This window comes from Falco naumanni, chromosome 8, assembly GCF_017639655.2.
Source record: "Falco naumanni isolate bFalNau1 chromosome 8, bFalNau1.pat, whole genome shotgun sequence".
Lineage (NCBI taxonomy): Eukaryota > Metazoa > Chordata > Aves > Falconiformes > Falconidae > Falco > Falco naumanni.
The window spans coordinates 56,262,438-56,280,773 of NC_054061.1; the positions used below are offsets into that span (position 1 = coordinate 56,262,438).

The 18,336-nt window shown below is 42.2% G+C and overlaps 1 protein-coding gene across 1 annotated transcript in view; it reads right to left on the reverse strand.

Moving 5' to 3' along the window:
• ABCA12 (ATP binding cassette subfamily A member 12) overlaps window positions 1–18,336 on the reverse strand; it is an 88,522-nt gene that overhangs the window by 53,897 nt on the left and 16,289 nt on the right. Inside the window, 8 exon segments of the mRNA XM_040603906.1 lie at window positions 546–4,706; window positions 4,835–4,931; window positions 6,015–6,127; window positions 9,101–9,279; window positions 10,098–10,283; window positions 11,027–11,136; window positions 12,560–12,648; window positions 15,228–15,375. Coding sequence (XP_040459840.1) covers window positions 546–4,706; window positions 4,835–4,931; window positions 6,015–6,127; window positions 9,101–9,279; window positions 10,098–10,283; window positions 11,027–11,136; window positions 12,560–12,648; window positions 15,228–15,375 — 5,083 coding nt within the window.

Here is an 18,336-nt window from a genome sequence, read left to right on the forward strand (position 1 = left end):
GTTCCTTGACAGTGTAAATAGGAATTCCAGATGTAGCCATGTGTCCCCCATGACACCTCGTAAGTGGGTACCCTTCCAATTTTATTTCATTAGTACTTTTTGCTGTTATCTCCCAGAACTGTCATTCACTCTCAAACCACACCTATAAGAAAACACACTTGAAAGGTTCACTGTGGGTGCAAGATACAGATGGAAAGGCATGCCTATGGGAGACTAAGAATCAAAATTTAGAGTCACATCACAAAGAAGAGGTTTCCAAAGAGTTTACCACTGATCGCAAGCCTGCTACAAGATTCTGCTTCCACTGTAAACTGATACATGCCAACAAATACAATTTCTGAAAGTCTCACTTTTACCTGCATGTTCAGCTCAAGAAGAAATTTCATCATTTTCAGTTTAACCCACACTAGACCTAGTGTCCTAAATTACCGTGATTGCAGGCTTAAGTTGCTGTGCTAGAAGAAAATTATACACTTCTCATGCTGGAATGAGAATGGTGGTCACTACCCATCAATGCAATCACAATACCCAAAAAGCAAACTCACCGTGTGATCAAACTGGTTGGTGACAGAGTCTGGTCACTCTGAGTCCAGGGAAAGGTGTTGTTGTACAGGGCTTCTGCTGCGACAGTGAATTGATGAGTGACAATATCAATCACTCTGTCAAAAATAGTTTTGTTGGAGAGAAAAGTTGAACTGGAGCTTATATTGAATTCATTTAGCAGATCAGAGAAGCTCAGTCTCTTGAGAAAGTAGGAACTGGCTTCTGTGATTTCTGGAGCTGACACATCATTGGCAGAGTTGTTCGCCACTGCTTCCAACAACTTTGCAAAGGCAGCTGCTTCAGGGAGATTCCTTTCAACGTTTAGGAAACCATCAACCACATCCCAGACACTTGAGTAATAATTCCAGTTGGTGAGGTTGAAGGAGCCTTTGAGTCCCTGCAGCAGGTTGTTCATGTGGAGCTCATCCTGTGCCACACTGAAGAGCGCGGACAGGTTATTCCAGCCTGCTAAGCTGTCAGAGAAGTTTAGGGAGTTCAGCACTGTTTCATTCAGCATGAAAGGCACAAGCATGTTCAAAAGCTGAGATGGAAGCACACCACCCACCTCTTGGACTGAGATGGGGCAGGAGGCATCACTCTGCAGCAGCCCCTCCGTGACAGCAGTCAGAGCTCTCACCTTCTCCTGCACCCAAGAGTTTTCCAGCTCAGAGATGACGTTTAATTTGGAAAGGAAACTCAGAGAAAAGTGCAGAGACTGGATGATGCACGACAACTCCTTGGAAAAGCGTTCACTGCCGCTGCTCTTGTAGACAGCAGCAAACTCTGGAGACAGTTTCAGGTTTGCTATGGCAAGCTGGAACATTTTGGTAAAGGTCTCATTGTGCGCTGTTCCACCCACTGTGCCCATGGAATCAAAGAGGGGTTTGCAGGGGCTCCTGGCTAAGGACTCGCTTAGAGTGGCGTTTTCAAACAGCATCTCAAGTGTTATACGGAGCACATCCTGAGCGGAGCAGTTCTGGGATGTCCTGTAACCATTGTCGCTGCTCTCCAGAAAAGGACTCAAAGCTAAATGCAAAAACTCCCAGATTTTTGCCTCTAGCAAAGTATTGTGCTGTAAGGAAGACTGGTTGAACTCTTCCTGCAGCAGCAAATGTGAGAAATTATACACAATGTCCATTTTTTCTTCGGATGTTTTGTTTAAGTTGGTGTCATGAAGGACTTTCATTCCTGCTCTCCATATTTCAATTAGTCTCTGGGTATAGTTACTGTAAGAATCAAATAATAAGTTGACAACTTCAACCTCACTAATATTATACCTTTTCTGCAAACCTTTTAAAATTAAGATACTCCTTTGGATGGCCTGCAAGTATGTGGAGAAGTTGGTTCCTCTGGCGTATTCTTCGCCATACAGCTCAAACATGGAGGATGCAAAGTTTATCAGCTGTTTCAGTTCCTTACTGAAAGGAAGACTAGAATCATTTTTCATGGTATTGAACTGATTTTGCAGCATGTCTAGAAGTGACTGGGAAGTGAGACTGTCTGTACTATTCCAGTACATGGACTGGAGTACTTCAGCAATATGCCAGAAAGCACGAAGTTCATTTCGCTGCCTTCCATAAGGGGAACTCTGGAGTTTCTGCACTAACTTAGACAAAGAAGAGATCAATAGATAATGATCACTGGTATTCACCTCTGCCATGGCAGCAAGAAGGTGATCAAGGGACAAGAGATGTTCTGCAAAATTTTCAGAAGTTACAGGGGTCAACAAGAAGTCAGAAAATAATGATGACACGTATTCATTTGTGCTGAGATAATGTTCAAAGTCTTCAAGCGAGATTGCATGAAGTGCAATCATTTTGATAACCTCCCATGCTTTCTCTGCATTAAAATGAGTCCTGTCTGAAATTAGTTGATTCCAAATCACCGCAGCCATAGTTAGAACATCTTGATTTTCTTTTCCATAGGGATTAGGGTAGAACAATCCTTCACCACCAACATCATACAATGGAAGTGTATCTTGAAATATTCTTTCCAAGTCCAGTGTGCTGTTTGTGGCAGAAGTTGAATTAAAAAAGAGTTTTAATGAATTATACAAATCATTCAGATCTGAGGATTTGATTCCTTCACTGGAATTTTGAAAGATCTGATGTATTAATGTTTTTCCAGGAGCTACCCCAAAGTCCAAGAGAATCAGAGCTTTCTCCATAATTTCCAGGAGTTGCACATATTCATCCACTTCTGTTAGGTTCCATTTGGTGGTCAACAGATTGCCAGTGGCATGCCATAGCCGTGAGAAATCTCCCCACTCGGAGTGGTTGGAAGCATTTCTGCCCACCTGTAGCAGTTCATATATACTGCTGTTCCTAATAGAAACAGTTGGTAACAGATGGGAAAACACAAGCAGCCTAAGCCAGTCTGCTGAGGTATCAGAGTTTAGGGAGTTCAGCACTGTTTCATTCAGCATGAAAGGCACAAGCATGTTCAAAAGCTGAGATGGAAGCACACCACCCACCTCTTGGACTGAGATGGGGCAGGAGGCATCACTCTGCAGCAGCCCCTCCGTGACAGCAGTCAGAGCTCTCACCTTCTCCTGCACCCAAGAGTTTTCCAGCTCAGAGATGACGTTTAATTTGGAAAGGAAACTCAGAGAAAAGTGCAGAGACTGGATGATGCACGACAACTCCTTGGAAAAGCGTTCACTGCCGCTGCTCTTGTAGACAGCAGCAAACTCTGGAGACAGTTTCAGGTTTGCTATGGCAAGCTGGAACATTTTGGTAAAGGTCTCATTGTGCGCTGTTCCACCCACTGTGCCCATGGAATCAAAGAGGGGTTTGCAGGGGCTCCTGGCTAAGGACTCGCTTAGAGTGGCGTTTTCAAACAGCATCTCAAGTGTTATATGGAGCACATCCTGAGCGGAGCAGTTCTGGGATGTCCTGTAACCATTGTCGCTGCTCTCCAGAAAAGGACTCAAAGCTAAATGCAAAAACTCCCAGATTTTTGCCTCTAGCAAAGTATTGTGCTGTACGGAAGACTGGTTGAGCTCCTGCAGTAGAAGATGTGTCAAGTTGTAGACAGGTTTCATTATTTCTTCAATGGAAGCTTCACTGGCACTTGTATAATGAAGGATTTTCATTCCAGTCTTCAGAAGTTCAGACAATGTCTCAAAGGTTTTATTGTCAAAATTAAAGAAAAGATCTATAGATTTTAATTTAATGATGTTATAATTCAGCTGTAAGTCTTTTAATATGTACAAGGTCTTTTGTATGGCTTGAGTGACTAGTGAGATACTGCGTACTTCAGAGTTTTCCCCGAACTCTTTAAATACGGCTGTTACAAATTCTGACAGCTGATCCAATTGTTCACTGAAGACACTATTTGAATTACTATTTGGCTTTCGTAAATGGCTGTTTAATACCTCTAAAAACTGCCCATAGGCTATGATGCCTGTGTTATTCCACTCCATCGATCTCAGTTTCTCCCCAATGCGCCAATAGGCGTTCAACTCATCCCACCAGGCTTCACCCATGGAGCTTTCTACTTTCCGCATCAGTTCAAACACAGGCATTAGAAGGTACTGATAACCTATGTTTGCATCTGTCATTATAAAAAACAGCTTCTGTAGAGCTAGGAGCTGATCTGGAAAGTTTCTGTAAGACGCAGGCTGAAGCAGATGATCAGACAACAAAGATGGTATTTCTTGCATTCCCTTTAAACGGTCTCTGAAGTCTTCCAGAAATGATGGCATGCTAGTGGAAAGCAACATTTTGAGAGCATCCTTAGTTTGCACTGTACTAAAATTAGAATTATTTAACAGAACTGGATTCCAAATCATTGTAGCTAATTTTAAAGCACTCTGAATTTCCTTCCACTGGGTCATTATATTGAAAATGGAAGTCCCATTAAAGTCACCCTGTAATTGCAGTGATGTGAAGTTATAGATTTCATCAATTATTTTCTTATTATATGGTTCCTTTAATTTATAATCATGATGTGGATTCATTCCCAGTTCAAGAATTGCATACAATTTCTGTAATGTTTCATTCTTCAAATTTCTGAATAGATTTAAGCTTTTTAATTCACTTCTATTCATTTTTTTCTCAAAGCCTTTTAAACGATGTAGAGACTTTTGTATGGCTTCTAAATCATCTGAATTAATGGACCTCTTGGAGTCTTTTCCACCAATCTCGGGTGATTTTATTTTTCTGGAGGAGAACAAAAAAGCATTTTAGTGAATATGAAATCAACGCAAGAAGAAATGTAAGGTGATTTAGAGCAAAGATCACAGATTTGAATTATACTGTTAGCAATATCCCTTCAGCTAATGTCTTACCTCAGAACTTCCTCCAATTCAGATACTAAAGTCTGATTGTCTTTCCAGTTAACAAAGAGATTACAAATATATCTGGTCACGGAACTTTTTTCTTTATCTACAACAAACATGTAAAGAGTATATTAGTAAAGATCACGTTAGTTTGGAAACTAAGAAGAGCTGTATGGCAAACCTGTCAAGGATATCGTGCACAGGTGAAGTTAGGCTCCTACGACAAGACACAAGATCCTGGTTAGAAATTAGAGTGCTGTTTTGGGGTGTAACTCTTCCTGGCCTTCCAAGGGAAGTTAGAATGCTATCTGTCTTCGTAGAAATGATTTTTCATCTCAGGAACAGCTTAATGCCCCTGTGATCTGGGTTCTGATGGAGCTCTCCTCCTGCTGAAGGAGCACGTTGCCATCAGTAATGCAGCATAAGGTGGCCTAATACTTACTATTATTTCTTTCACGTCACTTGGGAATGCTTTTTTTACTGCTTGCACGTAGGTTTCGTCTGCAGCATCATTTATGTCTCCCATAGCCATTTACACTCATCTTGATATCCCCACATGTCCAGTCCTCTCACTAGCCGTATCTCCGTGTTTTCCCTACTTGCACTGCATTAATCCGCTTGCTTCTTACCCACCTCAACTCCCACAGTCTGCATGAAACAAGCAGGGAATGGACAGCATTTACCAGTCTGTCCCTTGTAGCATTTAGATGCTGTACCTTTCCCTTGCCCATCCACATAACGTCAGTTAGAGGGGATGTCAAGGACTCTGCCTCTGCTGTAAGATGACAGGAGTTTAGAGAAATGGCTGATCTTGACACATACAGCTTGTTGAGCAGCCAGGCCCCAGCCCCTACCTTGACACACTGACGTGAATTTGACAGAGCCTACAACTAGAGGCAGATATTGCCATGCCCCCCACTGCTGCAAAATCAAGCTAAAAAATTACCGCTCCCCTTTTCCACTGAGACTGCAAACTCATATTAATTCATTGTCTACTGACAAAACCAAGCTTTTTTACTTTTCCATTTGAAATGAGATATTTTATTCACATTTGTAAAAGGTTGAAAGAATTCATTATGCTGAGCCCTAAACAGTATGCAATCTGTATGGTTACTCATTAGCCTGCAGTTTACTTCTCCTCAGCACCACAGGTTTTCAGCAGAGATATGACTACGTGGAGGAGTCTTACCTTGCTCCGAGCAGTTCAGGGAATATGGAGAATCTGTAACCCCATTCTGAGCAGTTTTGAATCTATCATCAGTCACAAGTGATGCAGAGACATTCTGAGCTACCAGCATAACACTAAAGGGGTGGGGGAAAAAACAACAACAAGGAAAATAAATTGTGGTTACAGGTTTATAAGAAGAAATAAAACAAGTGTTCAAATAGGAAACAGCTGGAGTACAGCTTATCATTCTTAAAATGTATGACAGACAAGACATTGCCCTACTTTTAATTATTTGTTTGATTATACACAAAATACAGATAGAAAGGATTTCGATGGGAAAGCCATGGCAGTATATTAGCGCAAACATATGTGTTGTACTCATTAGGTGTACTTATTCAAAGGGTTATGTAAAATCTATCGGTCACTTAAATCCTCACAATAGGTCTTAGAAAACACTCAGGTGGTATGTCAGCACAATGATTCACTGCTGTGAGTGCATCTCCTCCTAAAAGAAACCAAAAAGCAAGTAGACATGGTTCCAGGGAGAGCAGGGATCCCTAGGGAACATCATCTGCGGAAGTAAGAAGCAACCACAAATAACTGTTGCCATTTCTAATTCTCCTTCTTTCCTCTTTTATACTGTAATAATCAGGCTGACAGGGAAGCAAGGAATGTTTTTCAGTCTTAGGAAAGAACAAGCTGATAATCAGGCATATTGTATCACAGAGGAAGTCATTTAAAATACTCTTTTCAATGTGTGCAGGTTGCTGAAAACTTCACGGTGATTATTATTCCCTTTTGCTTATGCTGTATAAAGAGTAGCTCTTCACTGTAGGCATAGGGTCACTGTGAAATGCACAATCTCTCGCCTGCCTGAAGTTCTGCAGGTGATACACAAAGAACCTAGCTTAGCTGATTTCAGTGGCACGAATAAATACATACTGATTTGTGGGAACAGACTGCTAGTGAGAACAGAGCACCAGGGAACTCTTTTCTCCTCATTTAACATAATGTCTTCATGCAGGTTTCGTGGACTTGGTGCTCACCATTTCCATTCTGCAGAGGTGCTTGTTAGTAAGAGTCTTAGAGGGGAAAGAAACTACAGTTATGACATGTTTAGTTGAGCAATGGCAGAGCCAAGGAGGAGGAAGGCATAGTCTTGCCAAAAGTGGACACATATCATAGAGATCAGAAGGCAGCAAACATGGAAACAAGTGTTGTTGCCCTTCTATTTCAGTCTTGCAGGGCTTCTGCAGACACTGGCTTTAAATAAAAAGTTCGGCTTACGTGCTTATCTGAAAAACTATCTTAAAGCAACAAACAGGAGCATTCCTGAATTCAGTCTGTAAACCAGGTTTGTGTGCGCAATAAAATTTCCTTCTAAATTTTCTGTAGAATCCATGACTTTGAAGTTACTGTTTCATAGTGGTGGTGTTTATCATGTGGTTAATACAGCTGCCACAATGAGCAAGAGTTCTCTTCTGTATCTTCATATTTATACGACAAAAAAATTCCCTGTACGGCATTTCCTTAGGAGGTCAGTAGTGCCTGCATAGAAGACATGGCCAGGCTTGCTAAGATGTACCTTTGTAAGCATCACTGAAAATACTATTTGTGCAATCTCTCTGCAATAACTCTTTACTCATGCATTTACACTGGCAGATGCTAGCATAAAAGCACTGCACGGTTCTGGTGATGAAATTCTATGTGCCTCTTTGTTGTGCCTATGATAACTTTGCCCAGCTCTGCAGCTGTAGAGCAAAGCAGAGCAGCACAGTAAATATTAATTCTGGGCACTCAAACAGTGCTGGTTCTCAGGCTTGATTCTGCAAGCCAGTAAATGCAAACAAATGCAATAATCCCGTGACTGAAAGCATGGACAAAACCACTGCGAATAAAATTAAAATTCTTGCCATACAGCTACTGACTCCTTTAAGGAAAAGGATATTGCAACGTACAAGTATCTCTCACAATGCAGTATAGCAAATTACCTAGATGCCAAATGTACAGGTTGTTAAGTGCCTTGGCAACATGCCAGTGATGAAAAGTGAGTCCTTCTAAGCCTGGGTGTAATCAAAGTGGCAAAGTTTCTACACCCTCTTTGGCATCTTTATCCAACAGCTTGAGTATAAAAAAAAAACACAACAAAAAAAAACCCACAAAAAACCCCCCACCACCCAACTCTGAAGAAGCTTAGTTGCTCGCTGTCCTCCATGTGCTGTAATAACTGGACTATTCAGAACAGATTATAGCAGTGTCAGTCACATATTCAGTAGGTAATTTGGAACAGAGTCCCCTAATCTCTTGAGTAACTCAAGTCTTCTAGAGATCACTGAGTTTAGCCCATCTATGGACCAGGAAAAGGATTTCAAGGCTATGCCCAATTTAGAAGATTTTTTTTATAAGTCCTGGTTGCATACAGCATCAAATATTTCAGCACAGTTAATTAACACATTTAAGTCAGCTCTGTTTTTCATAAAACCACTGGGCAAGAACATAACTGGTACTTCCTTCTTAAAGTCATACATATTTGAATTCCTATATGCTAAAACCCAGGGTCCTCCTCTTCTCTGCTTTCTTGGGACCAACCTTGAAAGGCTAAAACAGCAGTAAATCAGGTAATCATAAAAAAAAAAAAAAAAAAACAAAAAAAACAAAAAAAAAACAAACCCACCATAATTTATGATTCCCTTACAAATGCATGAGGTGTTCCAAAGCAACTGGAATTTCACTCTATGATTTTCTGGAAAGAAGCAGCTGCTTTCTTTAGCAGAACAACTATCCAGCCAGGAGGTTTTTTTCTTCAACCAAAGGCAGTGGCTGCTACTCACCTTTTCTATCTGCACATGGGCATGACAGCACCTCTGAGCAGGCAGGAAGAAAACTAAGATTTCATATCAAGCTCCCATCAAAAAGTGACACAAGAGTCATTGAAAAAACAATTCACTGTCTGTAGAGACCATTAATATGAAGCCATATCATCCGCCAAATAAATCATGCTTTTAAGCTATACACCATTTCTTCAAGATGACTGGTGGTGCCCTTAGGGTTCAATACACAAACCCACCAACTTTCAGTACCTCTCCTGGCATTTTCTGTATTTTTACCTGCTTGGATTCTGAAGGAGATCAATTACGTCTTGCAGGTGCATACTGTTCTGAAACACGTCTGGGGCCAGCAAAAGGAGATGCCATAGGGACGTGTCATTCTGCACTTGGGAGATGAGCATTAGAAATGAGACGATTTCATTGACGAATGCTGCCTGGTACTGTGGGTTGTGTTGAACCTTAACAAATAACAATGTGAGAAATTATTTAAGAGCAAGAAAACAAGAACCCTTGCTGCCAGTGGGTCTTTTTCTGTTTTTCATCTTGCACTGCACTTGTACCCAACTCTACAAACAATGCATTCAAAGGACTCTAGTGACAGGCAATAACTGAGAGAGTGACTGTGCTTTAGCTTCACACCCCAGATTGTACAATAAATTCTCTATTTATTTAAGTCTTGCTATTCACAATGTCCCAAACAGTTCAAAGACTAGGAATACAAGAAAAATTAAAATCAAATCCTCCCCCCGGCAAAGAAAGAAAGCATTATCTTTAAAGGATTCATTTGCTTTAATTACATAGCTTTACCCAAAGACAAGTACTCCTTCAGTCATGAATTGTTGGATCAGTTGCAGGAGTTACTGGATGAAGTTACACGGCTGAGGTAACACACAATTAAATGTATTGCCTCCCCAGCTTTAAATATTCTTATTTACACCACATCCTCACACTGTTTTATCCACCTGTTGCTGCAGCAGGGCAAATAAAGAGGAGAAACAAGACCTAGGCACGGTGAGAACCTGAGAACCCTTAGTGGCCACTAGCTGGCAGCTGGATGTCCTTGCCTTTCTGAGCTGTATACTCAACTCTAAGGTCTTTGGATTAATCCCATTCACAAGAATTAGCTCAGCTTATCATACACTATATGCATTCTGGTATAGAGATAAGCAACTCCTAGCCAGGTGGGGTCACATTCTCTCCCCCAAACACTGCAATAACATGTGTGAACTAAAACAGCTACTAGCTGCAGATATTGGGAAACATCCTGGGCACTTACCTGGGAGACCTGACTTCTGAACTCTTGGGTAAATGACTCTAAAAGTGATGAATCAGTAAAGCAGAATGTGTGGTGGATATTGGCTGCCATCTTCTCTTCAGTGAGATTGGGATGTGCTATGTATCGCGACAAGACCTCACACAGAATGACTTTGAGATTTGCTGCAGTTGAATATTTGGTCTGGCTCTAAAAGTAAAACATAATGTCAAAGGTAGCTTTAAAGCAATGCTTTATTTGGGATGGTTTGAAATGCAGTGACGAGGCTGTTTTCTTAACGGGTAGTAGTGACATTTGAAAAGCATTGTCATTACGAGCACTTACACACAGAACAGGTGAACAGTGTCACCGAAATCCCTCAGACTCCTCACAAAGAGAAATTTTGTTTGTAAGTGTTCGTAGGACTTAATACAAAAACATAAGCATACTGGTGTCCATTGCATGGTACCAATTTCTGTTACAAAGGAGTTGTTTCTATGCACAGTCAGTATCTACCTAATAAACACACAGCGACGCTGATGCCACTGCAGGAACATTATGGGCAAATAACAAACTGAATGGCAAAGCCTGTGACATCATGTCTTTAATTTCATGTGAAAGAAAATGCACTCTAAACACCTTAACTCACTGGTTTTGAGCAAAATATCTCAGGGTATTGTGTGCAACCATATTTGGTAATTCATGGTATTATGTCCCAAGGTGTCTGCTTTATTTGGTTTCTGCTTATAGCATAATAAACTTAGCACAAAGTTTAAATGTTCACCCACAATAACTGTCTTCCTTTTCCCAAAATAAAGCACGTTCACATAATAGGGGAGATTTGAAAGCAATAAAAGCTGTATGTTGGTGCTTTGAGCTTCTAACTCTTTAAGATACACATGAATCTTAAATGTGAATGTTCACACTCAGCTGTTAGGCAAATGCAGACTTACCTTCCCAAAACTGAAGATTTTGTTGAACATGTTAATGCTGGAAGTCAAGTTGAATGGTGATGAAATATTCCGAAGGGGTTTTTCTCCATGAGATACCAAATCCCCGAATGCTGCAATAGCAGTTTGAAACACTATTTTACTTAATGTCTTTTAACCTCTTTGCTACATCAAACCATGACACGGGATAGCCAACTACAGCTTTGGGCATGCCATCATTATTAATCTGTTTCCAAAGGTACAGCCAATGGAATCCTGTACTTACTTAAGGTTTTTTCTGATGTAATTAAATCCTGGATTGCACTATTGCCTTCTGCAGCTTTTTAAAATTAAATGCATTTAACTATCTGCTTGCAGTTCAACACTAAATTCTACCTCTTCTCTCCAGTCCTGCAGCTTCCCCACACAGGAAGATACATGGGCAGCCTTACAAGGAAGCCCACATCAGCTCAAGCCGACAGCCCTGTAAGGGAGAACCCTCCAGGTGTCTTTGGCACCAGTGGGTGGTACTCGTTATTCAGAAACAGCTCTGACACAGATTTGGAGCACTGCGGCCCGCTATACACGGTGGCACGCCGCCAGGTCCCCAGCTGACACACACCAAAGCCAACGCTGGCACTGAGCTGTGCTCTCAAAACAGCACAGCTCACTGAAACCAAACAAGCTCTGCCAGTTTACACCAGCAGAGGCTATGACCTACAATTTTTATTTTATTTTTTTAAATAAGATGTAGAACTGAGTTCCTCCCTGACCATCTGTGGCCATCAACATGAGTTGATAGTTCCCATAACTGTTCATTGATTTATTTATTTTTTCCCCACGCCTCTGCGTTCAGTCCCTTTTGTGTTCTGCCTTTTTCTGCCCGCACACCAAAGAGCGAGCGCAATCGCAGGAATGCTAATTGGAACAGTGAATGGCTGGGGCAGAACAGTCATAGAATGCAAATCCATAATCATTCATTTGATTGTGAGCTCCCTGGAGGAAGGACTATTCATCATGATGGCCTGTAGATAGTACTAGCCATTACCATCAATAAATAATAATTTTAATGATTTTAGGGAAAATGTAAGCCTGAAAGTTCCTTCAGGAAAGAGAATCACGTCAGAGGAGAACATCACCAACAATAAATATCCACTGTGGCACAGAAGAAGACTTATTTGCTGGATAACTGTGAATAAGAAATACATTTGCAAAAATCATAAGCTGTTTATGGAAAATTTGTGAGCAGTAAAAGGGCAATATTCCATAAATAGCCAGGTCTTTAATTAATGTCCAAACAGTCTGCGAACTCGCATTGCTTCTGTGAAGCACAACAATTTAATCATGTTTTCTTGGCCTGTTTCCAAAAGTCTTTTCTACAGACAGTTACTTGTACTTATTTCCAAGAATTTACACTAATGTCACGGCCATGGTCATGTGCCTGTATACAACACATAAATCATTTTAGCAGTGCTCTAAGAATTGTATCTTTGTCCAGCGAGCTTCAAAAGATCAGCCTTTAAAGACCAAAACTTTGCAAATCAGCAAATAACCTACCCAGTGAAGTGTTCCTGCTTTTAGGCACCTCTGCACTCCATGGTGATGGATGGTTGTCCTTGGCTACATGGGATGAGCTCCTCTGCCTACTAAGGGAAGACAAAAAAGAAAACCCCTGTAACAACTCCCAGTTTTTTATGAACAAGCTTACACTTAACTACTGCATGACTCAGAATGGGTCTATACCAGATTTCATGGCAGGTGTGTTGAAATCTGGGTTATGCAAAAGTTCTTTCTGGTTCCTTCTAGAGGCCTGGCATGCATTTTGGGGAAGCACACTGCACTGAAGGGACCTCATTTATGCCTGCTCTGAAGGGACACCAAGGACAGGCAGGGGTTGACATAGGTAACTGATCTAATCTTAAACGAATTCCCACTTCTGGAAGGAAGGCTTCGTGTCAAGTCTTTTCTGTCCTCCGCCAATGTAGGTTCAGCAGAAGAAACAGCGCAGAACTTGATGGAACTGTTAATGACACTCAGACTGAGCAGAGAGGCCTTTGATCTAAGTCTAAGCTAGAACACCAGGTTGCATGCCCCTACCAAGAAAACCTTCAAGACAATACAACCTCACTTTATCCTTGCCAATCATTTTCCTACAGTGGAAAAGAAAGGGTGGAAGATGTTGGTATTGAGCTCAGTTTCTTTACTTAGTTTCCTTTTATTAAGGGAATCTCAAGTGACCATGTCTTGTACACCTTGGTAAATGCTTCTAAGGAACAGTGTCAAAGATGAGAACCTTGCCCATTTTTTCTGCTGGCCACTGGTAAGGCACAGGTTTAGGGCAAGTTATACAACAGCTTAATAAGAGCTTTGGTGAGTTGCACAATGGGAGGGGAAAAAACCCCACACTTTGGATTAGCTAAATATTACGAACTCCAGAATATTACACAATAATATATCCAGACAGTGAAGGGTCACAGCTCAAACACTTTGCCTTTGTGAAAACCTCACCCATGGTGATTCTGCTCCTGAAGCAGAGTTGCATCCATTCATGTTGGCTTCTGGAGCTTTCCCCTACCCAAGCAACCTTTTGCTGAGGTTTTATACTCTGCTGTATCCTGCTAATTTTGCTAAGGCTACTTAATAGTTAGTGTTTTTTCTTGTAGAATACAACATATTTGTAAGGCTGACGTTAACCACACAAGGGCAGGCATACCCACATAGTTGTACAATACTTCACACAGCCAACTTCTAGCATCAATAGTGGTCAAGATGCTTATTAATGACTCACGTGACTTGAGCTATAGTTTGGCCAAATCCTTTGATTTTCAGTTGGCAAGAAAACCAGTTATTTCCTAAACAGCTGCACAGAATCCAAAAACAGAAAGCAAGGAGGATTTCTGGCTATTGAAACCCATGGAAGACCTCCAGCTTCGGCACTAGAAGTTTCCATTTCTTCATTTCAATACCCCAAATTAACCATTGTTTAATACGCCTAGGGAAAAAAACAATGACACTAAGAAAACAAGTGAAGAGCTGTGAATCCAGGCATCTAGTCTCTGTATGGCTCTGCCCTCTTCTGCTGTATGACCTTGAATTTGATTAGGATTCACCTTGTGTAACTGCAGTTATCCACATGTCTAGTCATCCAGATTCCTTCTAAGCAATGGAGAGATCCTGACCATTGACTTGGCTGAGGAAATACCAGTCCCTCTGCATTAAGGAGGACCCTTAAGGAGCCACCAACCCCAGGATCCCCCATCCTGCCTGATGGGCTCTCTGGTAGAAGACATGGTGCCCACCTTAGCTCTGCAGGCTCTTAAGCTATGGCCAAGGGGGATTTTGAGGCCCTGACATAGCCACTGTAGAGCAGCAGGGACTTCTATGTGAGATGCCCAGATTTTCAGCTCTCCATGAGCCAGCCAGGCCTTAGAGTGGCATGTTCCCCAAGGGCATGCCAGAACCAGGCAGCCAAGATGTAGAAACAATCCTGGATGGTATGTCTCAAAGTAAACGTTACTTGGCTTTAACTGAAACATCAATGAAATTGAAATGCCACCACCGAACATTTCAATTTCAAAAACTGACATCCCAACAAAACATGCCCAGCCAGCTCCATGCTGCAAATCTACATGTTTCTGTGGGCAAAAAATAGTTTCGTTTTCATCTGTTTCCCAATATGTTTGATAGCTTGCAGAGAGGACACGCATTCTGGCTGGCACCTGGAGGATCTACTGAAAAAGCAAGCATTCCAGAACAAATGTACCTCAGACTAGAGCTGCTGGGGAACATGTACCACTTCCATCCAAAGCATCCTGAACCAATCACCACAGTGGCAGATCAGTACAATGGGCTGATGATCTGGGTGCAAGTCTTATCTACTGACACCCTGCAGGACCTGACCCACAATCGTGCAAAAAAAGTTTCTTTCCTTTGATCTGGATGAGCAGAAGCATTTTTCTCAGGGAGTAAACTTCTTTTCTACTGTCAAGCTTGGATCAATTGACACATTACTGATTGCTGTCCCCAGTATGAACATTTTTAAAGCATTCTATATTCCCATTTCTAAGTGTTCAGATATGTGAGATTGTGTCTGTTATAACAGGTATCTGAGACGTATCTGTTGTGGACACACTTGCACATACAGACATACATAGCTGCTCCCTCCACCTCAAAGCAAGTTTTGCTTTACAGCTTATAACACCCAGATACATTCAGGTTCCCTTACAGTCTGAGAGATGAGATGTCATTAATTCTTGGCAGTAGATCTTCTGGTGTGTACGGCGTGCCTTTACATCTGGCATCTGAATCACACAGCACAGTTTGCAGGAATGGGAAGAAGCCTGCGCTAGGAAGGTTTCGGGGTGCAAGATAACCTGGAGGAAGGAGGAGAAAAAAATTCCATTATTATGGTTCAGACGTGCACTTTTTTGCCATGTTTCTATCAATATGTGACATTTTCTCTTCCCAAACCATAGGGTCAATTCTCAGTTTCACTGAAGCTTTTTTACTCCGCTCCAGCAGCACTATCTGCCAAATCCCACTAGAAGCACGTTCCCATCACTGACAAAGTCATGAAAGGCTATTTAGTAGGAAAAAGAGTCAAGTTACTTGTTTATAAGACACCTGTTGGTCCTGAAGGAACTGTAGATTTCCCCCCTCTACTCCAAAATGCAAGAAACAGGCAGGAAATGACAAAAGCACCCTAGGTTTATGATATCCTAATTCTGCCTTTAAAGAACAAAGTAACATAAAAGCAGGCACGTGGCCAGAGTAACCCGAAGCACCCATAAGAGCATGTTCTCCTAGGCTTGGGTGGACCAGCTTCCATGCAAAGCCACAATCTGCTGTTTCAAGCCAGGCTGTTAAAACAGAACTCTGTCAGCTTTTACTACAGGAAGGGGCAATGGATCTAGGACCAGCCAACCTCCTTTGCTTTTTGTGCAGACCTGCCCAGGGAAGGGAGAGGAGCAATCTATCACCACCACTCCCTCTAAGTCTCCTGCCATCTCAGAGCAGCTCCTGCACCATCTGCTTGGTGACCTGTGATGCTGGCAACCAGCAATGAGGGGCGAGATGTATGTCTCTGTCTCCCATTTCTGCAAACATGGAATGGACCTGAGCAATTAGAGACTTTAGTATTTTATGTGCCACTTGCCCCGTGCTGCTTACCAGCAGCCTGCAGAGTATACCACCTGCTTTTCCTCTCAGTGACAAATGCTCCAATAAATCTCAGAACTCTTTTGCTGGATCACAGCAACATATTATTTAAAATAATCATTTGGAAAATTACCTGGCAAAGGACATTGCTATTATTTCTACTATGGAAAGGAGCCAGATTTACAAAAGACCCACAGGCAGGCTTGTAGTAATTGATTACCTTACTCTTTAGTCTCCAAAGACGACCTGTGACTCTTGCCCAGGCACAGCTTTATCACTAACCCCTCTAACAAGGACACTGCACTACATTTGAACTACATTTATTCATAATAGCCGTGGTCAAAAAACAGATATTCCCAAAGGGGATGGCAGTGCTAGTACCTGGCTGTCAATCTCCTTGAAGGAGACTTGATTTTCCTGAGCTGTCCTCAGCACAGTTGGTCATGGCCCATGAGTGTGCACTGCATTTTGGGGTCAAAAGGCAAAAGCTCACTGTTTAGCACGGGAGTTCTCACTGCTTTGGGCCAGATAGCAATTGGCACAGAGGACTGCTGAGACCTGTAGAGTCACAGGCACCCATTTTGAGTGGTGGTGTGATGCTCTTGTATACCTCAGCAGAGAACCTCCCTAGAAGATTGAAAGAGATACCCTGCCAGAGGAGAAGGCTACCTGCTGTGGGAAGCTTCCCCACCACTCACTGCATCCCCCAGGCCAGCAGGAGTTACACAACAGGCTGAGCCAGCTCTCAAGGCGAGTAAAGATCTCTCTTGTCCCTACAGGCAGCCCTTCTGGTGTTGGGGCCAAAGGACCAAACATACAGCACTCTAAAGGGTTTTGAAGTGTAATTAAGCCTGCTGCCCGTGAGGGAAACTTCAAAGTAGGGCACTTTAATCTGGAAGCATCCTTGTGTGAATATTCCTGCCATGTCTGGGATTTTTGCCCTTTGAGATCACCAATTACAACCCTGCAAAATGGCATTTTGCACACGCCGGCATTCTCCTCTCATCTTATTTCTGATCTCCCGCACCCTCATTCCCATGCAGGAAATTGACTCACACACCAGTCCAAAAATGCACACCACAGACCCCACTTTATCAGTGTCCCTACCAAAATGAAGCTTCAAATACTTGGGAAGCCATGAGGTCCAGGATGGAGAGCAGAACCACAATGAAGTGAGACAGGCAGGTGCTAGGAGGGAAATGGCTACACCCGCCACTGCCATCCACATCAACCGATGACAACCAGGGCCAGGAACTAAGCTTACATCTCTTAGTAGACCTGAGACACCTAAAGCTATGTAACTTCTAGCTGGACAGCAGTGTGGGAAACAAAAGGATGGGACTAGGAATTTGGGGAGTACTGTTCTTCTCTGGAGAGATGCAAGATGTTTACAGAGACAATTATGCAAAAAATCATGATGAATTCAGATCAGAGGAAGACACTTCCTTGAGATATAAGTAGCAATAACAAATTTTACAATTGGACTCCGAGGTGGTACACTTTGAACTAAGTGGACAATTAAACAATCAGCTGCTGTATAACAAGCGAGGTGTACAGCGTAAGAACACAGCGATATCGGCTCTTTTCTCCTTTCTTCCCTTTTTCAGACTGCTGTTTCAAAGAGACAGGAATTTGTGACCTGAAGTTTGGAAGAACTGCTACTCATGGTGGTGGCATGATGCCTGTGAAGACAGCGTTGGCCCAATGCAATTGAGGTTCTTAGTGAGGCTCTACCAACTTGCAATCAACAGATGTTGAGCAGTTTGCTGGCACCTCGATACAACCATGTGGCCTGATCCATCACTGAGTCACTGCAGCCATGAGCCTGTGTAAGCCCATGATGTTCTTGGCACAAAAGCAGTGGCAATGCCAGAGAAGACTCTTCTGGAACAGGCCTGGACTCCAAGAGAAGTTAAAGAATTAAGGAAGTTTTTCAAGAAAGACCATGACACAGAAAAATCTGAAATGTCCAGGCCCAATTCCCATTTGCTTTAAGTTAGACCTATGCTGGTTCTTAACCATGAGAATCTAGCACAACCGTGCTGTGTGTCAAGCACAAAAATAACACACAGGTTCATCCATCAGGATGAAATGAATTGTTACATTGGCTCTGCTGCCTGCATTAATGAGATCTCCACTGACTCCAAAGAAAGTTTAAAGACCTGGTTTAGATGCAG